This window comes from Poecilia latipinna, unplaced genomic scaffold (genome assembly GCF_001443285.1).
Source record: "Poecilia latipinna isolate Pla-1442-1.1 unplaced genomic scaffold, P_latipinna-1.0 Scaffold1567, whole genome shotgun sequence".
NCBI lineage: Eukaryota > Metazoa > Chordata > Actinopteri > Cyprinodontiformes > Poeciliidae > Poecilia > Poecilia latipinna.
In genome coordinates, this window is record NW_015114183.1 from 67,762 (window position 1) to 84,428 (window position 16,667).

The 16,667-nt window shown below is 40.2% G+C and overlaps 2 protein-coding genes across 2 annotated transcripts; one reads left to right on the forward strand and one right to left on the reverse strand.

Moving 5' to 3' along the window:
* The first annotated feature begins 2,271 nt into the window (after positions 1 to 2,271).
* Positions 2,272 to 6,608, forward strand: c9 (complement component 9). Its single transcript, XM_015058703.1, has 11 exons — positions 2,272 to 2,374; positions 2,467 to 2,557; positions 2,668 to 2,818; positions 2,908 to 3,055; positions 3,743 to 3,881; positions 3,957 to 4,172; positions 4,274 to 4,514; positions 4,656 to 4,793; positions 5,009 to 5,184; positions 6,043 to 6,277; positions 6,373 to 6,608. The coding sequence occupies exons 1-11, from the start codon at positions 2,301 to 2,303 to the stop codon at positions 6,531 to 6,533; spliced, it is 1,770 nt and encodes a 589-aa protein (XP_014914189.1). The 5' UTR covers positions 2,272 to 2,300; the 3' UTR covers positions 6,534 to 6,608.
* Positions 6,609 to 14,021: 7,413 nt separating this feature from the next.
* gas1b (growth arrest-specific 1b) lies at positions 14,022 to 16,667 on the reverse strand. Its single transcript, XM_015058702.1, has 2 exons — positions 15,471 to 16,667; positions 14,022 to 15,435 (listed from the first exon to the last, which is right to left on the reverse strand). The coding sequence occupies exon 1, from the start codon at positions 16,243 to 16,245 to the stop codon at positions 15,496 to 15,498; it is 750 nt and encodes a 249-aa protein (XP_014914188.1). The 5' UTR covers positions 16,246 to 16,667; the 3' UTR covers positions 14,022 to 15,435; positions 15,471 to 15,495.

Here is a 16,667-nt window from a genome sequence, read left to right on the forward strand (position 1 = left end):
GTCCCGTGTCTACACCCCCCCCCCCCCCCCTGTTATATATATATATATATATATATATATATATATATATATATATATATATATAACTGCAAGTAACAGAGCACAATTCCCATCATCATATCTATCTAAAAAAAAAAAAAGCTATACAATTGTGCCGAAACAATCTATGCATGTTTCCAAGCTTCTTCTGAAAAACAGGAAGTCGTTCTAGTCGGGAGAAACGTTGGCCAAGAACCTTACCTACCCCCTGGTTTCCTGACAAAGTTGTGAGGAAACGGCCGAAACTTGTAAAAAGTGGTGACCTCAGCACATATTTGTGCTTCTTCGCAGGGCTATGACCACATACCCCCCAAACTACCCCAGCTCTTCTCACAAGATGCATGCAATAATCAGTGCAGTGGCAACTCCCAGACTCTCTGTGGACCCGTCAGGGAATACTGCGACTGTTTACTTAAGTCAGCAGGAAAGTACTTGTCAGCGTGCTGAATAATGTGGAATTTATCATCAGGGCTTTTTTTTTTTTCCTTTTCCTCTCTCAGATGGATGAAAACAGAGGTTTGTCCTCTGAGTCTTTTTATGCAATGATTCAGCAAATTTCATCATAATTCTGCCCCGTTATGAATTTCATACTCCTTACGGCTCGGCGGAGTGAGAAGTGTTCTGTTCTCTCTCTTTATTGGGAATCAAGACACACTTCACTTCAGTTTGTAACCACAGACTCAGCAAAAGCTGCCCAGATCACATGATGGGTCACCGAGTGCAATAGCTTGAAACTTCCTGCACATTGTGCAAGGATTCGCTTAACGTTTTTTAATCCAGAAAGGGGAAAAAAAGAGCTAAGATTTGTGTATTGTACAACAATTCTGCTACACATCGTGCTTTTCTTCAGTCATCTAACATGAAAACCAAGCAATGGTAAATCTCTCATAGATCAGTTTTGGCGTTTGCTGCTCAATGTTGCCCCCCTGTGGACATAGAGTTTCACTGCGACAGAATCTTTTTTTGTTGTTGTTCATGCTTCTAGATTTGCCCCCCGCCGCCCCCCACCCTGATTTCTACAGTTCTGGTATCATTAGGGGATTTTTATTGCATGGTGACCCAAATACACCATGGCCTCAATATGCCAAAGTGTTACAACATCTAACAAGAGAGAGAGAGAGAGGAAGGAAGAGAGAGAGAGAGAGAGAGAGAGAGGAAAATGAAACATCAAATATTTGCTCGCTTTGGTCAGGACATGTTTGTGTGGTTTCACAATCTTGGAAAGATAGAAACGATCGGGTTTTCTCCAACTGACCAAAACAAAAATAACATGAGTTATTAATATTCTCTACTTATGTAGTGAAAGAAAGGGCAAACAGCATCCTTCAAAATATTTCTTCATCCAGCGCTAGAAATGTCTGTCAGTAGCTTCCAGTCGCCTTGAGGAAACACCGAATGGATTTAAAGCAAAATATACACGGGCCTCATTCTCGAAAAAGTGTTTAATGCTCTTTAAATGTGTATATTTAATTTACAGCTCTGACTGTGGACATGATAAATAAGGGAATAAATAAACATCATGAAGACCAAGGACAACAGGTCAACTCTGGATAGGTGTAACACAGGAGTGGGGTAATTAAAATAAGCTTTAAACATCTCACAGGACTCTGACCAATACATCGTCTAACAACGAGAACAACGTGGAACAACTGCATCCATCCAATCTGCCTGAGCGGGAGATATTTTGCAAAGAAATATGTGCAGACTCAAAAGTGAAAACAAGTCCATGCCTCACTTTTGAGGATTGTATTTGTGAAAACCACAGAAAAAAACAACATGTGTATTTGTTTTTCACTTCCCAAAAATACATTATGGTTTCAAAATATGAAGAAGTCAATGAATTCTTTTGTAAAAGGTTGTATTTTGTGATCATGTGGATACACTGAATAACAATAATAAGGACGTGTAGACTTCAGTTATATGTGTATTTTTCTTGACTTTAGGACATGTTGTATTACAGGTGTAGTTGGACTCTTGCTTTTAAAGAAATAAAACTGCAATATATATATATATATATATAAACCAATAAAAAGTACAGAAAATATTCAATAACTTTCACTGTTTTCATCTGATTTGTTTATTTTTTCTTTCAAACTGAGCAAACTCTGGGCAGTTTCTGAACACCAAATCGATAAGGCTGCGGACAAAATCCAAACTATTGATTGTGAAAGCGCAAAGTTTTTTGACAGGTGATATAATGATTAACAAGAGGGCAGTTTAAAAGTCTGAACGTGAGATGTTTGTCTTTTCAAGGGTTCACGATGAGAGCGGCCGTCGCTGTCCAACTGAGCCTCAGCGCCCTGTGTCTAACTCTGACGCTTTCCAACGTAGGATTGTACGTACGCTCTTCTTGTTATTTGATTCAGTGGTATTGTAGAGTTATTTCTTCTGAATACCTGAGAGAATATGATGTGTGCGCATACTCAGGGCAGAAGTGCTTCCTGAACCAAATGCTGTAGACTGTAAGTGGAGCCAGTGGTCACAATGGACTTCTTGTGATCCTTGCACCAAAAGGAGAGTAAGTCAGACACACCTTTCACAACTAACCACTCGTGTGTGAAAACATCACATGTATCTTAACACCACGTTTTAGGGGGTTGACAAAGTCTTTTTAATGTCTATCATAAGTTGCGTTCTCGAGGCATAGAGGCGTTTGGCCAGTTTGGTGGGGAACCCTGCACCGGAGCAATCGGTCACAGGGAGTTCTGCGAAACCACAGAGTTATGCTCACGGCCAACCCCCTCTCCTTGCCCGGAGTCTGAGTTCCAGTGCACAACAGGTACAGCAGACTCTTAAGGTTCACCCACATTGTTCATCTGTGTTTGGTTTCTCTGGGTCTCACTGGTCTTAACCTGCATCTGTGTGCAGATCTGAAAACCTGCATCAAGAAGAGATTAGAATGCAACGGGGACTACGACTGTGAAGACGGGTCGGATGAGGACTGCGATCCTGTCCGCAAACCCTGTGGGTCGTCCGACCTCGATAACAATGAGCAAGGCAGGACGGCAGGATATGGGTAAGCATCGTAAAACGTGTTCGGATCAAATCAGGTGATCCTTGTGCATTTTGACCAATGGAATATGTTTTTTTTTACCCTGCTCTGCATCCACAATTCCTTCTGTTCAACTTTTCTCAGATTTGGGGTTATTAATGAAGTATTATTTGACCTTTTGAGAGGATAATCAGCTGCTCCCTTGCTCCCGTGGTTACAAATCATAGCAAATCATCCAACACCAGAGGGAGTATTTGTCTAAATATGTATTGCCTCAACCAGAACAATTAAAAACAAAGGTCTATACAAAGAATATGCTGTGAAAAAGGTCTCAACAGCACTGCAGAAGCTAGCATCCTTACTCATTCTCATCTCCACCCCTGCAACAAGGAAAATGAAAGCCTCTCCAGGATTTCCTACTTCGCAAGTGCCAGCCAATAGCGTGTCAAGAATTCCCTTCAACTTTCCAAGGCAGTTTCTTTTATATATTTTTGTATATGCACTACAAAAAAAAGACAAATTTGGATTTATTTACCATAGAAAAATTCACGAATACTGTACCGCTGCAAAAATAATTAATATTTACCTTTCTTTCACCAGGAAAATCCCAACGAGATCAAAAATCTCTTTTGCAAGAGAAATCTGGCCAAATGCAGCTTCTGTGCGCACCATCAAACGTGAACTATTGTAACTATCTCCTCCATGAACCAGGGTCAACATCTTGGGTGCAGATCCTCGAATGAACCCCTTCAATAATGATTTCTACAACGGGCGATGTAACAGAGTGAGGAACCCAAACACAGGGAAGTACGACAGACTTCCCTGGAACGTTGGTGTGCTGAACTACGAGGTTAGTCCCGGCTACGTCTCCCTCGTCCAATCCAACAGTGTCAGATCTGCTGCTAAATATACTTTGTTGTTTCAGACTGTCGTAGAGGAAACTGTGTCCAGAGAGATCTATGAGGACACACACTCCGTCGTGAAGGAACTGCTGAAAGAGAAGAGCTTTAAAGTCGATGCTGGACTTTCCTTCAAATTCAGTAACAGTGAATCGTCTTTGGGGAACGTTTCTGTTGAGGCCGGGTTGAATTTCACAAAGAATGAGCTTATTAGGGATGTCATAGAGTACTCTAAAATTAAGGTAAACTGCTGAACATGAGTTCCAAGTCATTACCCAAGCAAACAACTTTCACTTTGAAGACATGTCACATTTGTGCCTGTACTGTTGATTCTTCTCTCTAGAACATAAGCTTCATGAGGGTAAAAGGTAAAGTTCAGCTGAGCACCTACAGGATGCGCACCAATGATGTTAACGTTGCTGAGGACTTCCTGATGCACGTCAGATCACTACCGTTGGCTTACGACAAGGGCATTTATTTTGCCTTCCTGGAAGACTACGGAACCCACTACACAAGAAGTGGAAAGTCTGGTGGCGAATATGAACTGATCTACGTTCTCAACCAGAACACCATCAGGGAAAGAAGTGTGTATCCAAGCAACTAGTTTTACCTTAAACTCGTTGTTCTGATTTGTGAGACATTTTAAGGCCTGCCTTTTGAAAAAAAATTTAAAAATGTAGGTTATTGATACATAACTGCTGCGTTTTCCCGCTTTATTCCATCAGACATTACAGACAGAAGCATTCAAAAGTGTGTCAAAGTGGGGATCTCTGCAAACTTTGTTTCTCCTCCTGGCAAAGATTCAAACGGAAAAGCACACGTCAGAGTGGACGACTGTGAAAAAACACTAAGCAATAAGACAGGTTGTTTTCTTGTTTTCCTTAGTCGTGCTGATTTCTAACACCTTAAGTCAAAAATAAGTGTTAAAAGCAATGCAAAAAATCTAAAACGTGTTCTTTCTTGTGATTGGAAACACTAAAAAAATATATATTTCAATGAAATAATATGACGTTATACTACGTTTTATTCGATCACAGGTTTTGTTTTTAATTGCTTTATTCTGTTTTTTTCTGCACAGTTAGTGCTGATGGAAAGGCATTGGTGGATAAGGTGATGACTTCAGTAAAAGGAGGAACTCTGGAGACCGCCGTTTCTATGAGAGCCCAGCTGAACAGGGAGGGGGTCATGGAAATGAGTACCTACCAAAGCTGGGCCAGGTCCATTGCAGATGCCCCTGCACTGTTACAGAGTGAGGTAGGAATCGTGGAGTGGCTAGTTCAAGTTTTCATGAGAATTTTATTTTTCAGCATTTTATAAAATGATGATGCTTATTCATTCTTGTGTTAGTTTTATTTACTGAATTGTTCAAAAGACAATTACACAAATGCTCCTTAAAACCCCAGTAAGCAAAATATGGACATTTGTTGACTTTTCCTAAATGACCCTGGAAGGACACAATATTTATACCTATAAAGCAACCTTTGACATTTTTAGGATATTATAGCGCGAACTTATCAACATGATTCTGCTCTATCTCTAAAATTAATTCAGCGTTTAATTTGTTTTGGAAACTGTTCTTCTCGTCACACTCGAGATGAGTGCGTTTTACTCACAGCTCATAAAACGAACAGCGATTGCACGTTATATTGTCACCAACCAAAGGAATGACCAGGCACTGCTGATCAGTTGTCAGGCATCATCTTAAATGTAGTGCATTAGTTGCATAGTTATTTCCTGCCCTAAACAGATACATCACTGACACACAGTATTATCCATAGTATGACATAATTGAAGGATGTTCTAAGTAGATACTCTGTTGACTGACTTTATCAACATAGATTGCCTGGGCACTGCTCAGAACAAATTGCACAGAGGCGGCCATCTTCTCTGTGTGCCTGCTGGTGTTTAGGCGGCAGAGACAGATAGGACGATTATCTAAACCACAGTCACATTTGGTTTTCCACTTATTCCTGTCTTCATAAACTGGCACTTAGAGAAACATTCGTACATCCGTGCCACCCTTCTGAATTCCCATTTTGTCTGACTCAAATATTCCACCAGCTGCAACAAATATCCTGTTTTTTTTTTTTGTTGTTGTTTTTGTTTTTTCAGCCCGAGCCCATCTACATGTTAATTCCACTGGACTCTCCTGACGCAAACACCAGAATTAACAACTTCAGGAGGGCTACAGAAGACTATATCGCCGAATACAACATATGCAAGTGTAAGCCCTGTCATAACGGAGGTACTCTCGCTCTGATTGATGGAAAGTGTATTTGTATGTGTCCCGAACTGTTCGAAGGCCTGGGCTGCCAGAACTTCAAGGCAGATAAAGCTTCACACCAAGGTAAGAAAGCTAAAAACAAGCAACCCTTCCCATCAATTCTTTATTTACATTCTGTTCTTCTTGCTCTATTCACTGATGCAAACTGTATTTGCTAGGTAAAAAGCCCACTCCTCTCCAGGAGGGCAACTGGTCCTGCTGGACGTCCTGGTCCTCGTGCAGCGGAGGGAAACGTAGCAGGACGCGCCGCTGCAACACCGACGGACTCGGCCCATCTGTCAGATGCAAAGGAGAGCTCACTAGTGAAGACTACTGCTGAAAAGCGCCATTCCTCTCTCGCTGTCAACGTGTGTTCAAGTGTTAACAACACAAATAAAGCCCACATTTTACTACGCTTGGATTCGAAGTTGCTTTTTATTTTTGGACTTCACTCGAAATATATTTCTTTACTCTTTGCATTTTTGTCAATGTTAGGTTCAGATTACCAAGCATTTTTTGTTTTCTCATCATCAGTCAAACATAATTAAAGCAAACATTTTTTTTTTTTTTCCAAATCAGCCTTTTTCCTTTTATATCAAAGGAAAAAGGCTGCTCAGTGGTGAAAACATGGTATCGTGGTAAATCTTTCCATGAAGTCACAAAAGCAGAAGAAAAATGTGCAACATTTTTGGACTACGTTCTTCCCAATTTGATACAACGTTGCACTAAAATGTTTCTGAAACAGAACATGACATTGACAGACAAACGTGGTGGTGGGAATTTAACGATCTGGGTGTCATAATTCATGGAGTCACGAATTCTGCTCTCTGCTGAAAAATCCCGTGGCAGAGCTCTTAACCTCAAGCTCACTGGAGGACAGTAACCTGACGCAAATAAAACATTCCATCCCTGAAATTCATAAAGCAAAACAAGTTTTTGAAGTGGCCTGGTCAGATCAAGTCAAGCCAAGTTTATTTGTACGGCACATTTCAGCAACGTGGCAGTTCAAAGCGCAATTATGAAACAAGCAACAAACACCACAGTTTGTCAGATGCCACCATCAAGAATAATCATCATGAAATATATCGATTTGATGAATTGTTTCAGTTGTTACTAGTGAAAGGCAGCTCTGTAGTTGCCTTTGATTAAATTTGCCAAGTCAAAATCTGAATTGAAATTTGATTTAGATGCTTTGGTATGGACTTTAAATAGGGTGTGGATGCTCAAAAAACCCTCCAGGGCGGCTGAATTAAAGCAGTTCTGTGAAGGAGGGACGGCCAAGATTCTTCTGCAGTGACGTAAAAGAATCTGTGCCAATGTTTGCAGACGCCTGCTGAAATTGTTGCTACCCGGCGTGGCACAGCCAGTTATTAGACTTAGAGATAAATTACTTTCTCACACAGGTCCAAGTTGTTAATGAAACACATCTTTCTATTTTTTGAAAGCCAATATTTGTATTTATTCAGGTTTTCTGTGTCATGTCCAGAGCACCAGATTCAGATTAAACTACTTTTTGATTCAACTTTCAGTTGAATCCAGAAGAAGTCAGACAACAAACAACACTGTGTGTGTGTGTGTGTGTGTGTGTGTGTGTGTGTGTGTGTGTGTTTCTGATTTAGTTCACTTTTACGGTATTTGTTAGAGTGCATATTAATGGACCAATAACTCATCATGTAAAGCACATTTCGGTGCAAATTGGAACCAGATGAGGAGAAACTGCCTGGGTGGAGAGAAAACCCAACACTGAAGTCAGTCAGGCAGTCAGCAGACAGACATAGATCACGGATGAGCTAGACATAAATGCAACATAACGACAGCCTTTATGCGCAAACTCCAGTTTTATCTGTATCCATTAAAAGTTACAACTCGGCTTTAACACATGGGAAGATGAGCTATGAAGCGTCTCTTGAGGAGGACAAAATGAAATCCTTTTGATTTAGTCACAGCTTATCACTGCCACTTTGTGGTGAACAAACGTGCAACTTCACACAGAATGAAATACATTTGTTCAGGCGTATTTCAATCCACTTGGATGAACAGATTCTGAACCACAAGCTTGTTTGGATGACACAAAAGATGATTTATGAATTTTGTTTCACTTTTCTATTGGATAGAAGATTAGTTCATCTATTTTCTTCCAAGTTACATGATCGATGTGTTTCTGGTGGCTTTTCATGATGAGGAAATAACTGGCAGCAGACGTTTAACCTGCAGCATTAATTGTCTTTGATTCTCAATCTGCATTTTCACACAATGAGCACAGAGGTGAGGTCAGTCGCAGTCGGAAAAACCTTTTTTATGTTGCTTTTGAAACATAATCATGAAACGTTAATCAATAATCTGATGTGTAATGACAACAAAATGTAAAGTTGTTGCCTGTGTCTTTTATGACTTTGTATTTTTGTGTTTTTATGATGTAAAGCATTTTCAAATGCTTTGTTGCTGAAAAGTACTAAATAAAATTTGATTGATTGTCAGTGATCCTATTGGCTTTTTTTTTTGGATCACAAAATAACTACAATAAAACAATTGAGGGCTACAGTGACGGCATATAGTGTGTATTTTTTTTTCTTTTACGAAAATTAGAGCAATTAATTAAAATGTTCTGAAAATAAAATGCTGACGTTATTTACTGGAAGCCATTTTTTGTTTTAGATTTTATAAACTTACATTTCTGAACAATGCAAAAAAATAAAAAATAAACAAACGAACTTTATATGACATATAAAACTCTATTTTAGTGCTAACCATCTGCTGCAATGGTAAAGTGTTAATGTGGGAAGATATGCCCGCATTTTCACACAATAAGCACATACATACGGTCAGTCTCTGGCGGTAAAACAAGCGCTCCTTCTGCACGGAGGAACCGGAGCGTTACTGCGTGGGAATTTCCCATCGTGTTTTCACGCGACATGTTTCTAAAACACGACAATAGCGACAGAACGCCAGAACTGTCGTGACCGGCAATAAACATAGTTCAATAATATTCATAACTGAAAACCATAGTGATACTTTGTAAGTACAATAATCGCGTTTCTTTGTCAGACACATAAGATACGCGTTACCTCGCCACTTTGAGGATTACCCATAATACCTCACCTTCTAAGAGTGAACGCAATATAACTTTTGACCAGCAGGTGGTGTATTTCAGCAGGATTTAACCTGAATCATTTTAACTATTATAGTTGCAGTAGTCTAATAATGAATGGCTGCCACATTTGCTTTTCTTAACACCTTTTAAGTTTTTATTATTTTTGTTTGATGGTGTTTTATCTTATTTTGTCATTTGCCAGAAATACTGAATATATCACCAGATATCCTCTTGCCTTCATTGACCGTGGAGGGTAAGCAGAGATGAAGTCTGGCAGAAGTGAGAGGCCAGTATTTAGATGTATGCAGTCCTGCAAACGTGGCATTTGTTCAGAAATAACTACACAAAATTCATTTTATTTTGGTCTGAGATATTTTTTATAGAGCACATTGGTTCAAAAGCAGCCTTATGAAGACCAAGGAACACAGCTGACGGGTTCAAGACAGAGAAATTTAAACCAGTGTTATAAAACAATATCCAAGGCTTTTAGCAGGAACACTGAAGTTGGTCACAGTTGATGGGAAAATGGATGAAAGAAAACCTCTTATATGCTGCAATGGACTTGAAACTGGACTTCCAAAAGAGTCCAGTTTCAGAGTAGAGCACACAACGCAAGGCCTTCTCCAAAAGACCCTGTCAAAGTCCAGACTTAAGTACAATTGAGAAATTGTGTCAAAACTTGAACACTACTGTTCACAGATGCTCTCTGTCCAATCTGAGCTTAACAATTTCAGTCTATGGATATGGTAAGTTGGTACGCAATTAACAAAGTTGGTTTTACAAAATATTACCTTGGGCCTCAATAAATGAAACTAAACAGATTAGATTTTTTTGTGAAAAGAAAAACGAAAAACAATCCATTGCTGTTGTCCCATTTCATCATTAAGTAAGGCTTTGTGCTGGTGTACGATTTATTCCAAGGTAACGGTTGGGCATGGGTTAAAGGATTAAAGCAAAGACACAAGATGCTGTGTCCTTGCTTAAAGCATTTTGTGTACAAAACGCAGTTTACAGCGTCTTGTGTAGTGTAAAGCATTTTGAAGGCAATTTACTATTGCTTACTATTGCCTTGACATGGATTGGATTGTTGCTCCTTTTTTCACAAGCTTTGCTTGAAGCTTTGCTGTTGTGACGAGACAAAGCCATAAAGAAAATCCAACAAGTGAATACTTCTGCATGAAGCTGAACTTCATATCTTCCCAGCACATCATCTGGTGTTTTCACGAAGGTAGAGAAGGCAACAATCCCAAAAACACGTGTGGATGTTGTGGTGAGATGTGAGGGGTGAAAACATACTTAAGTAACCACTACAGGGAGGGGAGCTGAGGGGGCTGGCTGATGGCCTCTGGCCTTTAGGATGTCAGTATAATGGAGTAAAGGTTTGGAACCCTATTGAGCTCTAAGGAGATCCCATTCACTCTGCACAGCAACCCAGCCTGAAGCCATTATCTTAGTCTAAGAAAGTTTTGTTCTTTGTCCAGGCCGCAACAGAGGAGCGCGCACAAAATAATGAACCTTCTGTCCCTGAATAGACTGCCTACTTCTCTTTTTACTAATATTTACATTGACAAAAAGCTCAGTTGGAAGTAAAAAAAAAAAAAAATCTAAGAATCCAGATTAGATCATGTTATGTTTTAGTTTAGTTGTCTCCGTAAAATAGGAGAGAAATATTCGACATGTCCAGCATTCATTTCAGAGACTTAATGCCATGTACAAATAAATCAAATAAATTTGCAACTGTTTGTTTTTAAAGTGGCTGAGATCTTTAAATATTGACAAAGTTAACATTCAGGTTAAAAATAGTGAATTGTACACCATTAAAAACAGTAAAGGAATTTGTAACTATAAAAGCAAAATGAGATAAACTAAAGGACTATCTTATCCCTTGTCCCAAAATTATTGCAATTCTTGGGGAAAAAAAAAATAACTTTTCTCTTTTTTCAACATGGAACTAGTGGTTCTTCTACTGGAACTACTACTTCTTATTTTGAGAGCGCAAATTGGTCAGGGACATTTTCCCTTTAGAGAGAGTGTGTGAGTGAAATCCCCCTGCACTTAGAAGTGCCTGGGCACAGCTGGAGTCGCCCCTTTCTTCCTCCCCGGGTCTCCGACGGCGTGTTTTATCAGACTGCCACGGCAGATTACTCCACACAGCTGCCCGAGCACCGTGGAAATGAAGTTATGCGTCCTGTCAGCTCTGTTTTGTGCTCCTTCTCTCGCTCGTTAGGCACTCTGTCTTCAATTGGACAGCGGGAGGCGAACAGAGGAGGACAACCTCTGTCCAGCACAGCCACCAAAAGCCACCTGATTGGCTGGCTGGATATCCTTTCGCTGAATCATCATTCAACGGGGCTTAAACCCCCTCCAACGTCCAACCCTTCCACTACGTTTCCCTCATAAATCAGCCCCTTCCTCCACCTTTCCCACCTCTATAAAACATGACCCCCCCTCCCCTCTCAGCCTCAATACCCCTCTACCCCCCCATCCCCCCACCAACCTGTAATTACTGTGGGCCACTGGGGGGGGGTTTTCAGCTCACTTTGCTTTAGGTAGATTTGGTCATTTGTTTTCTTTTTATTAAATGCGAGGGCTTATAAATGGGCTAAAGCTTTTTAAGCAAAACCATATGTTTAGATTTTAAAGACAAAGTCAGCTGGGATTAGCTCATGTAATGCAGTAACCAAATAGTTTATCCTGTTGACACGACTCAGGGGAGTTTTCTGTGCAACAGACTTCAACTGTAGCTTTGTCTGTTGTTTATTTTATTTTGATTTCCATTAAATTATAAACTCTACTTGATCTATGTATATTGGACTACTATTTGAGATTTTGACAGATTAATAGACAGAAAAGCCTTGTGTTGGTGCTATGATTCTGAATATTATACATCACATTTAATGTGTATAACTCAAACATATTAAATACAGTCAAATCACTTGATGGTGGAAATTCTTTTAAAGCTCTTTGTGCTACCTCAACATTTTCAAGCAGGGACTTGTCAACAAAACCTACAGTGATAAACTTTTGCAAACATTTTTGCTTAATATTTTTTATATAAGAATGTGTTCATTTTAAGCACAAAAATGATTATGCCTGCATTACATAAGAACAAATCCACTGCTCGAATGCTGCAGCACTATAAAATCATGACTCAAATATCACAGTAAACACCCAATATTTACATAATCATCCACTTCTACATAGCAGTATAGGATGCTTTGCTCACCTCGACATGCTGGATGCTTGAAACTAGAAGTGAAACTGACGGTATGACCTGCTCTCTGATTGATTTGACTTAAAATTATACTTGGGTGAGCGATGATCCTCATTCTGAAAGAAATATATAGAGTCAGCAAAAGTTAATTTGAAAAAAAAAATCCAAATCAATTACACTTATTAATGTCCAGATTGGAACAGAAGCTGATTCTTTCACAGGAAAACACCAAGAAACTGTGACACAGCGCGCAAACGTGGCTTATTCCTTTCAAAAATTTATTTCTACAACTTTGTGCAACAAAGTAGGCATGCTATTTCATCACTTATGTGTTAAACTGAGGAAGACCTCTAAGTATTGGTATGCTAAACTAACTGTTAACCAAAACAAATGAGAAGCTGTGCATGGAACATCAGCAGGAGCATGGCCAGGCGACGGCTCTGAACTCTCTCACATTGCTCTTCTCCTCCGTCTTCTATTGGGACAGCTGTCTTCTCTCTTCCCCCACTCCATGTGAAGGGTGACAGAGGAACAGGGTGAATGAAGTGCCCCGATATTGTGCTGCTGCCCCATTGTGTGTTTTGCATCTGCATAAAAGAGGTGCCACTCGACTTTTCGTCCGACCAATGGGTCAGAGAAAAGATCTTTTTTTTTTTTCACCCCACTAGCAAAGGAGAATAGCTGCCACCGATGGTTTTAAGACCTATTATCACAAGTGAAGGAGGGGGCAAAGTTTTTCTCTCTTTTTTGGGGGGAAATCTTGGAGAGCTGGCTCCACATAAACCACAGGCATGCCTGCTGGAGACATCTGACAAGTCTGCAAAACTATAATCTAAAAAGCTGTAAATGTCTTCAAGGAAACATGTTCCGTATTTCCGAGAACAACATAAATTAATAACGGAAATTATGCTTGGAAAATGTGCGGCAAACAAATAAAACACATTTGTTTCTTCTTCACTGACAATAATGTCATGTAGCTCCAGTAAAGTCGGGTTATTTTGGACCTTTTACCATCTCTTTTGGTCGATCTTCATTGTAAATTGAATCTTGGTGCAATTTACAAGATTGTACCAGTCTTATAAATTGGTAATTTGTTCATCATTTCAATCAATGAAGATAATTAATTTATTGATATTTTGTATAAGAAAACATGATTTTCAACTCCAGTGACCATTATTTACCAGTAGCGGGTTCTACTCATGTTTGCTCTTTTGCTGTTTCATCTCATTGCAGTGTTAGTCGTTTCATAGAACTTATTTGGAACTCACTGATATCAAATGATTTAAAAATGTAAAAAGTCTACTGTAGTGAAATATAGCTATACAACACCAAAAAAAAAAAAAACATCAACCAGCAGGGGGGGCTGCTTTGTTTGTGTTTTGTCGTGTTTGCCATGGGGACATTTTGCACCCACTTTGACAAGATGCCACTCAAAACATACTTATTAAAAACGATCACATGGCTCCAATAAAGAACAAAAATCTTTCCTTCCCATAAAAAAATAACTTTGTGTGAGGCAGAAATTGCATTTAAAAATCACTTTATTCAGTATAGTTTTACATTCATGGGTCTGTGTTCTTAACAGGTAAATAAAATCTCCCCTCATCAAATTACAAGCATTTTTTTTTTCAAGCTTTGTGCATTTGAAGTCTTAAAACAAACAGGCAGTGAAGACGAAGCTAACCAACTGAACGACTTCTTCCCCAGCAGTGTGATTTATCCTTTCTTTGGTCTGTTTGAACATGCATTCTTCAGGAATTAACACTTCTGTCTTATGCAAACATCCATGTTTACAGAGACAAGTGCATCATTCTAAGAGCTTCCTACAGCCGATGTCAGAATCTGCCCTGGGGTTAAAACTCATTTAAGTGGCTTAAATGAACTTTGGTTTCTCTCAAAGGGAAGTGACGGCTTACTCTGGAACTTCAGGCACATAGAGACAACACAAACTTTCTTCATCTGTGAAACACACACGGCTGTACAAAGGTGGGGCTCACCTGGTCATACAGTGCAACTCGTTCATATATTTTTGTATATATATATATATATATAAAAACTCTTATAAAAACTTTTTTTATGATATCGTGTTGTTTCAACAAAATATACACTGATGTAAAGTGTGCAGTTTAACACGCTAGCATAAAAAATTTTCTTAAGTCTAATTTTCAGATGATATTTCAGAGACAGCCCAAAGTACAAGCAAACGGTTTTGACCGCCTAGGGCCCTCTGCTGGTCTGGAGGTCCTAAGAGAATTGGACTTTACTCTGAAAAAAAAAACACATGTACATTTTGTCTTAAAACAAAATGTACAAGATATCACTTTTATTTAAAGCAGAAAAGCAATTATTATTTCAGCTGCTGCAAAAATAATTTAGCATCCTGCTTATTACACATTTAACAATTTCACCTGTGGCATTTCTTTATTACTATTTTCAATCTTACAATTAGATTTTAGTCAAAAATATAGAATAAACTGCTGCTGAGTTTAGTAGTTTTTAGGAAAATGTTCTTATTGCACAGAATATGATGCCTTTATCACCCTTTGTAAAGTAACACTGGGAGTATGCTAAATTGAAATTGCTACTAGTTTTGGTGCTAACTACTGTTAGCAACACAAAACCACGAATTTTCTCAACTTTTAAAATCTGATTCGACTGTATGAACAACATTTCTGCATTCCAAATGATAACCTTCATAGCTTAAAAGTACCATTAACTGGGTCATATTTAATGCAAAAAAATTTTTTTCCCTGAATGTGTCTGAACTGGAGTTGCATTTCGGTGACCTTTACCCCTTTAACTATAAACTCTGCCTTCCTCCCTAGCTCTCTAGGGTATATGGGGTTAGCTGCAAGTGGGGATCCCAAATGGAGTTCTGCTCAGGGCCCCCATATTCCTTGGACTGGCCCTGGTCGAATGTCCTTTTACCACATAATAATAATAATAATAATAATAATAATAATAATAATAATAATAATAACTGTTGATAACAGTCCTTCAGATGAATCCTGCGACAGCCACCATGAAGGTCAAAGTTTTCAGATGTGTTTGATAAGTTGGAGAGCTGCCGGAGTTCTCCACATAATAATACTGGTAAATATCATCTTCCTTCGTGTCCTCCTCGGAGTCTCCGAATCCGCTGCCCGCGAACCTGTCGCCGGACTCCGCGCACAGAGTCTTCATGCTCAGCTTGATGTACTCGCAGATGTTCCTGTCGGTGCCGTCGCAGACGCAGGCGTCGAGCTGCTGCGCCCTCGGCATGGAGCGCATTTTGGCGATCATTTTGCGGCAGCTCTCCGAGCACCTCTGGCCCCCGAAAAGCTTCCGGCAGTGGAACAGGTAGTCCGCCATCGCCGAGCTGCACGCCGGGTCCGTCTCGCACTGTAGCCGCGCCTCGGTGCAGCCCATGGTGCTGGTCCGCGGCATGCACGGGTCGATGGCTCGCTGGGTGCTCCGGCACACCGGGTCCGCGGCGCAGTCGCAGTCCTCCAGGTCCGGGCCGTGCCGGGTCAGGTTGAGCTGGATGAGAGATGAGATGCAGTGGCTGGGACACTTCCTGCGCACGCCGCTGATGACGGACGCGCAGGCGTGCAGGTACTGGTCGTACGCGTAACGGCACTCAGCTTCTCCCTGACATCTGAGGATGGCTTTCCAGCACACGGGGCGATGGTTATGGTTCGGAGATCCACCACAAGAACCGATGGCTATGATCAACTCGCAGCATATCAGAAGTAGAACCCGCTCCATTAATGATGGCAACAACTTAATTTCACCCAAGCGTGTAAAACTGACTTCATGGGAACGTCTCCACCGTAAAGTCTACCCAGAATAAGGCGGATCGCTTCTCATCCCGTCACAGACGGTGGCTTAACGTGCAAAGCTGCACAGTTAGAACCATATTTCAGGTTGGGAAACTTTCAAAGTTGAAGCATATCCTTAGTTTCGGTTCAGTTAAAAAAAAAAGAAGAAGAAGAAGAAGAGTACGCTGTGGACGAAGAAAGAAAAAAAAAGTCTGGGTAAAGCTCAGCAAGACGATTCCGCCGGAACACTTATCTCGAGTTTTACTTTCCAGAGACGATCCGCTGACACACATTAGCTCCAGCCTCCAAGTATCTGGGTAATGCGGGAATTGCAGCTACAGCATGACTTCGTTCAGGAACAACAGCGGC